We start from the raw sequence: 7838 nt of genomic DNA, 5'->3' as shown, positions 1-7838 counted from the left end.
TTTCCTGATGGAACGTTAGGTTTTCCACTAAGTAAATCTAGTCATGGTCCGGCCTTGCTCCTGCAGGTATGGGGGATTTTTTTTGGTAAAACAAGTGAACATGTGAAAGCCAACAAAATGTTCTTTGCAACGCTGCCATGGGGCCTCATGAGAGTTGTAGCTCAGGTGCCTCATTCCCTCCCTCTCTTCTACAGGCCAGACTCTGCAGCTGAACTCTATCTCCCATGAGGCACTGCCTCCTCTTGCCAAGAGGGGAACCATGGTGCACCATGGGAGATGTAGTGCAGCCCAGGAGCCCAAGATATAAATGATACTTGTTTGTTTTTTAAATGCACTGGGGCTCAAGCCATGGCTCTGATTCTCTTCCAGCTGGCTTCAGCCACTCTGTGCGGATCTCATAGACTCATAGACTTATAGATCAGAAGAGACCAATATGATCATCTAGTCTGACCTCCTGCACAAAGCAGGCCACAAAACCCCACCCATCCACCATCCCATTGACAATAGCATTCATTAAACAGAGGGCTGCTGATGGACTCCAGGAGGCAGGTAGGGCCACATAAGCGTGATTGATGCTCCTTCCACCAATGGAACCACGTGTGACCAAAGAAAAGCGAGTAGTTGCTACTCTTATCAGTACCAACCTGAGCAAAGGGATGGCTGAGCATCACGACAGGCGGCCCTGAGAGAGGGCCCTGTTCCAAAGACAGGTGGAGGGTCAACACTGACATAGGCCAGGTTTGCGGGACAAAGGCGTGGTGACGCTCCCCTATCCAGCATTGCTGTGCCAGCAAAAGAACGCACGTAGATGCTGTCTGTCATTTGTCAGGGTGGCATAACTGTGTTTTTACCGGGGGTTACGCTGGCAGAGCCTGGCCATAGCATAGACTGGCCATAGGCGCCTGGACATCTAACTGGACTAAGGGCAGGTTAGTTATTCTGGTACAGCCAGTGGTGAGCTGCAGCCTGTTCGCACCGGTTCACAAGAACTGGTTGTTAAATTTAGAAGCTGGTGTAGAACCGGTTATTAAAGGGGCCAGCAGGTGGGCAAACTCCGGTCTGCGGGCTACATCCAGCCCTTTGGCCCACCTGAGCTCCTAGCTGGGGAGGCTCCCTCGGCCCTTTCCCCACTCCCCCCCTCCTCGCAGAGCCCCAGCGCGCCGTGCTGCTGGCGCCAGCACTCTGGGCAGCTCTGCAGCTCCTGCCGCTTTGAGCAGCATGGTAAGGGGGCCCGGCCTGGGAGGAGGGGTTGGATAAGGGGCAGGGAGTGGTTGGAGGGGGGCGGAGATTCTGGGGAAGTGGTCAGGGGACAGGGAATGGGGTGGGGTAGGGTAGGCATGGGAGTTCCGGGGGTCTTTCGGGGTGGTGGTGGATGGGGTCAGGGCAGTCAGGGGACACGGAGCGGGGCGAGTTGGGTAGGGGGGCAGTTAGGGTGGGGGTCTACGGAGAGGGCGGTCAGGGGACAAGGAGCGGGGGGGGTCGATGGATTGTGGGTTCTGAGGGGGGCAGTCGGGGGCAGGATGTGGGTTGGGGTCAGGTGGCGGGGGGAAGACAGGCACGTGGGGCTTGTACTCACCGTGCGGTTCCTTATTGGGTTTTCGGCGGCGGGGCAGTCTTCACTCACTCCAGGTAAAGGACCCGCCACCGAAAACCCAGAGCGAGTGAAGACCCCCCCCCCCCCCGCTGAAGTGCTGCCGAGGACCCGGTAGGGCACAGGTTCTTAGGATTTTGGGAGCTCATCATTGGGTACAGCCTATTTCCCCAGCTCGACAAGCTCTAAGGTGGGGTCTGGAGGGCACCAAGAGGGTGGCACAGCAGAAAGAAGGCGAGCGCCAGGGCCTCCAAAAACCAAACTCAGCTTTATTTAAAATAAAAATCTCCCAGAAGCATCCAACAATCCTCAGGAGAGCGCACTAAGGTAAAGGAGCTGCAGGACAGGTGACAGCAAAAGCAGAGCTGGGGGACGGAGGGCGGGGAGGGCAGCCTGGCCCTGCCTCCCACTCCAGCTGCCTCTGCCCCAGTGCCCCCCACATCCAGCTGGCTGCAGGACTCTCCCCAGCCAGCATCTTTCCTGAGGGGAAGGGGGGGACGTTCAGGAGGAAGGTCAGAAAGTGACAGATTGCTTGTTCCACATCCAACCCCCCCATCCCTTTCTCCCCTCCCGTTCCCCCGCCCCTCTCCCAGCTTCGTAATTGGTATCCCACTGCAGCTCAAGGTGTGTGGATGTGGGTGGGGCTCCTGAGTTTGAGGGTGCAGGGGTGAGCGCTTGCTGGCTGTTTCCAGCCTGTCCCCCAAAGCCATGCTGCCCTTCCCAGAGTACCCCCCGCCAAGATCCAACATTAATAGCACTCTTCCAATACCAGCCGTGATTGTTCCCCACCCAGAAAAGCAGTTCACCCCACCTCCAGTCCAAGGGGGAAACTCCCCATTGCAGGAAATGCAGCTGTGGGTGGGGGGTTGGAAGCACCAGGGGATGCTGCAGACCCCCCTGCCCCCCACTCCCAATAGCTTATTGAACAAACACCTGCACTAGCAGACCCCCAAAGCAGCAGCATGGGCCCCAGGCTGCTACCCCAGAGCCATGGGGTGGAGGGAGCCCTGCTAGCCCAGCCCCACCTCTCCCCAGGGGCCAGGTGCAGGGCTATTCCCTGCCAACTGTACCCAGCTGGTCCTGGGTGTGAATGGGGCAGGTGAGAGGGGCCGATCTCCAGGAGGGCAGCGCCCCCAAGCTGCCTTCAGGCCAGCTCCTTCCAACAGCCATGGGGCCAGGTAATAAATTAAAGGCAAATGCTTCTGCGTCCTTGGGCCCTTCTTCCTGCAGTGTCTATCAGTCTGAGCCTCCTCCAGCCCCGCTCGAGCCCAGCCCACTCCTCTCAGTCACTCCCGTTGGGCAGGCAATGGGGGTTGCCCTCCAGCCCCCCCGAGCCGGCCAGCGGGTGGCCCTTCTTATCCACACACCAGCACTGGCCTCGCCTCTGTCCTTTGGATGCCCGGCACTGGAAGAGGAAAAGACAAGGGGGAGGGAGGCTGTGAGAGAGGACATACCAAGGGGGTGACTGGCAGTCTTGTAATGTGAGGCATTTCCACCACCACCCCGCAATGAAGCCCCAGCTCCTGGAGTCATGGGACCATTAAATGAAAGCTGAGATCCTTCCCAGAAACTGGAGTATGTTTCTAAACCTCATGGCTCCAGAAAAGAGCTAGAGATTGGTATCTTGTAGCTTTTCTTCTAGCACTTGGCACCCCTCCATCGCCAAGTGCTTTACATATAGATGGGGAAACTGAGGCACAGGGAAGGGCAGCAACAGTACAGTATCCACTAGGCTGTGCTGTCCTGTAAAGGATGAGAACTCAGGTAGGCAAAAAGAGCCCGGCTCAGGAGTTGGGGTAACAGCCAGGTGGTCCCAGGCACTAGCCCGGTATGACAGGGAGTGGTAGAAGACACATGCGCTGATCTGCTAGGGCAGCCAACAGGACATAGGTCTGGCTGGGCCAGTGGGTGGACACAAAGGTCGGTGTAGGGTGACCAGGCAGCAAGTGTGAAAATTCGGGACAGGGGGTGGGGGGTAATAGGCACCTATAAAAGTCACAGCCCCCCAAAATTGGGACTGTCCCTATAAAATCAGAACATCTGGTCACCCTAGGTCGGTGCCCCACTGGGCTGATCAGCAGCCAGTCCAATGCTGTGTCTGGGCAGCCGCTCACTAGCTCCCTGCCAATGCCTTGCACCTGGAGAGCTCCCGGCTCTGCCTCCATCCAGCACTCATGGTGCCCCAGCCCTGGCCCCTACCTGTTTTTTCCTGTAGAAGCCTTTGGTGTCGCAGTTGGGAATGAAGATGTCCTCTCCACTCAGGTACAGCGGGGCCTTGAGCTCCAGCATGACGGCTGCCAGGTGCATGCGGCACGGAGCCTGCCAGGAGACAGGACAGATTGAAAACTCAGGAGGGACCGGACTCACTGGGCTTCCCCACCCAGCAATCACAGCTGCCTCTTCTCCACCCGTCCACCCCCTATGCATTGGCCTCTGCCTATAGGGGCAACCCAGCATGCCAGGGAGCTCATCTGCCTGCAGCAGGAGCACTCCAGCCCAGTGATTGCAGAACCCAGGACAGCTGTTTGGAGGCTGCAAACTCAGCCCCAGCCTCTCCCAGCAGGGGGCACTGTGGGGTGCAGGGCAGCAGCTCCCAGCTGCTCCATTGCCAGCCGGAGGTGCTGCAGGAGCACTGCCAGGGGACCCAGGAGTTTTCTCTCCTGGCGCTGGGTGCCTGTGCAGGAGATGCCTCACGTCAGACTTCCAGAGGCATGTGCTTGCCCTGTCCCTGCTCCCTCCTGCAACACACCGTCTCCAAGTCCGGCTTGCCGTCGCTGTTCAGCGAGATCTGGTGCAGCCGGTCCTTGCCACTGTTTGCCTCTGTCAGGGGACCATGGTGCTGGGGGGCCAGAGGCTCCAGCGTGGGGTGGCTCGCCCTGCGACTCTCCTTCCGGCTCTCTCCTGCAGAGGAAAAGGAGACAGAGCATGGTGCTTAGGCCTCAGCCTGCCATGCACCCTCCCCTGCCCTTCCGTGCCCCAGTCTGCAGCCAGAGTGTCCTGTGCAGCACGAGGCCCTGTGGCTTCTGTTGGGGTCAGGCCCCTCAAGCCTGCAAACAGGCCACCTGAGCTGCACCATCCTGGTTGCTTGGGTGAAGTGAGTTTGCTGCATCCTTACCTATTGCCAGCTGCCCATGGCAGATGCAGCACCCCCTGGCTGAGCGATGGTGCAGCTAGGCCATTGTGTTCAGGAGCTACCACTAACTCTGGGTGTCACAGTCCCCTTGGAGACACCCAGGCCCCAGCACCATGGAGAACCTGCAGCTCCATGCACCCAGGAGCTCAGTGGACCTCAGCCTTTTGGGCCCTGGTGCCCAGAACCCTGCAACAGTGCCCAGGTTCACCGAAAGTTGTGCAGGCTGGGTGCTGAGTGCTTGAAAATCCAGCCCTGAACTCTCCCTGGGGAGGGGAGGGAATCTTGCCCCAAATTACTGTTTGCCAAGCGGCCCAACAAAGTTGTTCTCACAGTACCCGATATCGAGCGTCCTGTCCTGCACTCCCATGATCCGACACAGGGGGGAGCCAGCGCTCCTTGGATTGGTGAGCAGGACAGAGGAACCCACAGATGGGCCTGAATACCACCCCCCACCAGATCTAGCTGCCCTCCCCCAAAGAGATGGGGTCCCTCAATACAGCAGCTGCTACAGGGTGGGAAGCAGCTTTGGGTGTTGCAGAGTCATTGAATAGCCGTGGACATCCCCTCTCACCACCACCTCTGCATCTGCAGCAGCCTCCCGACTGCCTTAGCCCTGGGTGGAATTGCTCAAGGCATCTCTGCTCTGCTGGAGAGAAGCCTTTGCTTTATAGTGGGGTGGAGCAAACACCAGATTCTGCAGCCGCACCATGGCTAGGTCTCACCCCTCTCACCCTCCCAGCCTGGATTATTAAACATTTTTGTCTTGTGTTTGTACAGCCCCTAGCACCACGGGGCCCGGGGTCTATGACTAAAGCTCCCAGGTGCTAAGACATGGTCAGTTTAAGATAGGATCAAGATTTGGGGGGGGGGGTGGATTTTTTACTGGATCCATTATTATGGAAGAGCCCAACATGAAGTTTGGAGGGTGGGGGGTGCAAGCAGCAGGGGAGAATTTAGGCTACACTGGGGGCTTGGACACAATAGCATAGACCCCAGCACTGTTCTTGAAAGGGGTTGGGGTGGAAGAGGTTGAGGTTCCTCAGAATACCCTCTCTGGAAGGGATTTGCCCCTGTGCTTCATGTCATTGCTCAGATGGGTGACTCAGATCTGCCCCAGGACCCCCCCCGCCATCCCTGACACACAGCCATCTCCCACTGGGTGGAGTTTGTTACAAGGCAATGATGGTTCTCCCCATCGCATTCCTCCAAGCTCCCCCAGCCGGTGTGGGGGTCTGCGAGACTCGACTTCCCCCCCACAGCAGTATCCTGAACCTGATGGAGGATTAGCTCTGGGTAGCTCCCTGCAGCCTGTCTGTTGCCATCTGACCCCCTCTCTCTCTTCGGCCAAGCACAGGGGGCTCGCCCCCGGACCGGTGCCTGCTGAGAAAGCTGAGCTTTGAGCCAGGCACCTTGGGGGAACTTCAGTCGCAGGCTCCCATGCAATGGTGCTGCCCTCGGCCCTCAGAGACCAACCTCTGCTGGCAAATTTCAGGTACTGCCGGCTGGAGCCTTAGCTTGGCTCCCCCCCGCTGTGCCACATTCCCAGGGTTTGGCTCAAGGCAGCCTGCTGGTAGCTAGACTGTGGGGCAGGGGCTGTCTGTGTTTGTACCACCCTGGCCCATCTCCCACCCTCATAGCTCAGGGGAGGGCCTGTCCCCCTTCCTAAGCCATATATCCGCCCACATGCCCCTTCTCCCATTCAGGGAGCCAAGAGGCTGAGCCCACTTCATAAGGACAGAAATGTGTGTGGGTGTTGGGGGGATCAGGCTGGATCAGGGCACCTGGCAGAGTCACCTCCATGGGGGGCGGGGGTAGAGGTGATCCTGCTGGACGTGTCCATGGGCCATTGGCACCTGCAGGTGCTGAGGCAGGGGTGAGCATGGCTGATAGAGACAGCTCAGGGGAGAGAATCCCCCCCCCCCACATTTCTCAGGCAGCTCCCAGCCCCCTCTTCTACCAGACACCCCCCACACACACACACCTAGCATCAAACCAACCCCGGGCCAGTGGGACCTGACCCACTTGGAGCCTCTCTACCTTCCTTTCCAAATTGCGCTGGGTGATAGACAAGGAGCCACCCAGCCTCCCCATCGCCCCCAGGTCTCCTGCAGAAGAACCCCGGGGTCTGAACCCTCCCCACCCCTGAGCCGGAGAGCAGAAATGCCCAGCCACTCCCGTTGGGGTGCGCCCCCTGGCCAGGGAACCCCACTATGGCAACCCCCAAGTGGAAGGACCCATCTTCTCCTGCCCCTCCAGGGGGAGGGAAGAGACTCAGGTCCGGAGAGGGGGGAGAGAAAGCTGCAGACTTTGCTCTTAGAAACCAGGGAGATGCCCCCCAACTCCTGGGGGTGCTGCTAAGTGGCACAAGGGATGCCCCCGATCTGAGCTCAGGCTGCTCTGTGCCCTCACCCCGAAGCTCAGCTTGGGGGGGGATCGCCAAGGATCCCCCCCAGATCTGGGCTCAGCCCCGAACCCCAGTCGCGGCCGCTCCCCCCAGCCCGCCCCGCACTCACCTGCCGGGGGCTCGGGCTCCGTGTGGTTGCGGCTGCCCTTCCTGCCCCCCACGGCCCGGCACACCCCCTTGCCGTGCAGCAGGGCGTGCAGGGGGGTCCGCTCGCCGGCCCGCGGGATGCAGCGCAGTCCCCGGGCGCAGCTGGGCGTGTAGACCCCGCACGGCTCCCCCAGCGCCCGGGCGCAGCCCTTCTCCCCGCAGGCTTCCCGGTGCGACTTGGCGCTGTTCGGGCGCCGGCCGTGCTTCTTCGGGGCCCCGGAGCGGCTCCCGGGGGGCGGCCAGGCCGCGGGTCGCCGTCCTCGCACGGGCACTGGCCCAGGTGCGCCCAGAGCCGCGGAGCCAGCAGCAGCGCAGACACCTAGCCAGCCAGCCCGTGGAGCAATCTTGGGCCGCTGGCAGGGAGGAGTCCGGATTCGTCCTGCTGCGTCCCCGACTGCTCTGGGCTTCCTCCCCCGACTCAGCCCTATATGCCCGCCAGGACCCACAACGCTGCCTCCAGCCTGGCCCGGAGCGCCGGTGTCTGGCAGCCCTGGCACCCCCGAGGGGGGCAGGGTGCGGCCGCGCTCTGCTCCCACCCCAGCTGCGCTCCGGCCTCGGCCCCC

At 60.4% G+C, this 7838-nt stretch overlaps 1 protein-coding gene across 1 annotated transcript in view; it reads right to left on the bottom strand.

Moving 5' to 3' along the window:
- Positions 1-1840: 1840 nt before the first annotated feature.
- Positions 1841-7838, bottom strand: part of IGFBP6 (insulin like growth factor binding protein 6) — a 16195-nt gene continuing 10197 nt past the window's right edge. The window contains 5 exon segments of the mRNA XM_075061253.1: positions 1841-2996; positions 3791-3910; positions 4341-4492; positions 7238-7468; positions 7471-7594. Of these exon segments, the coding sequence (XP_074917354.1) occupies positions 2874-2996; positions 3791-3910; positions 4341-4492; positions 7238-7468; positions 7471-7594 (750 nt within the window). The 3' untranslated portion in view covers positions 1841-2873.

The sequence above is a fragment of the Chelonoidis abingdonii genome, chromosome 26, assembly GCF_003597395.2.
Source record: "Chelonoidis abingdonii isolate Lonesome George chromosome 26, CheloAbing_2.0, whole genome shotgun sequence".
NCBI classification, from domain to species: domain Eukaryota; kingdom Metazoa; phylum Chordata; order Testudines; family Testudinidae; genus Chelonoidis; species Chelonoidis abingdonii.
The sequence above is the reverse complement of the archived record's forward strand: the minus strand, read 5'-3'. Positions and strand labels throughout refer to the sequence as shown.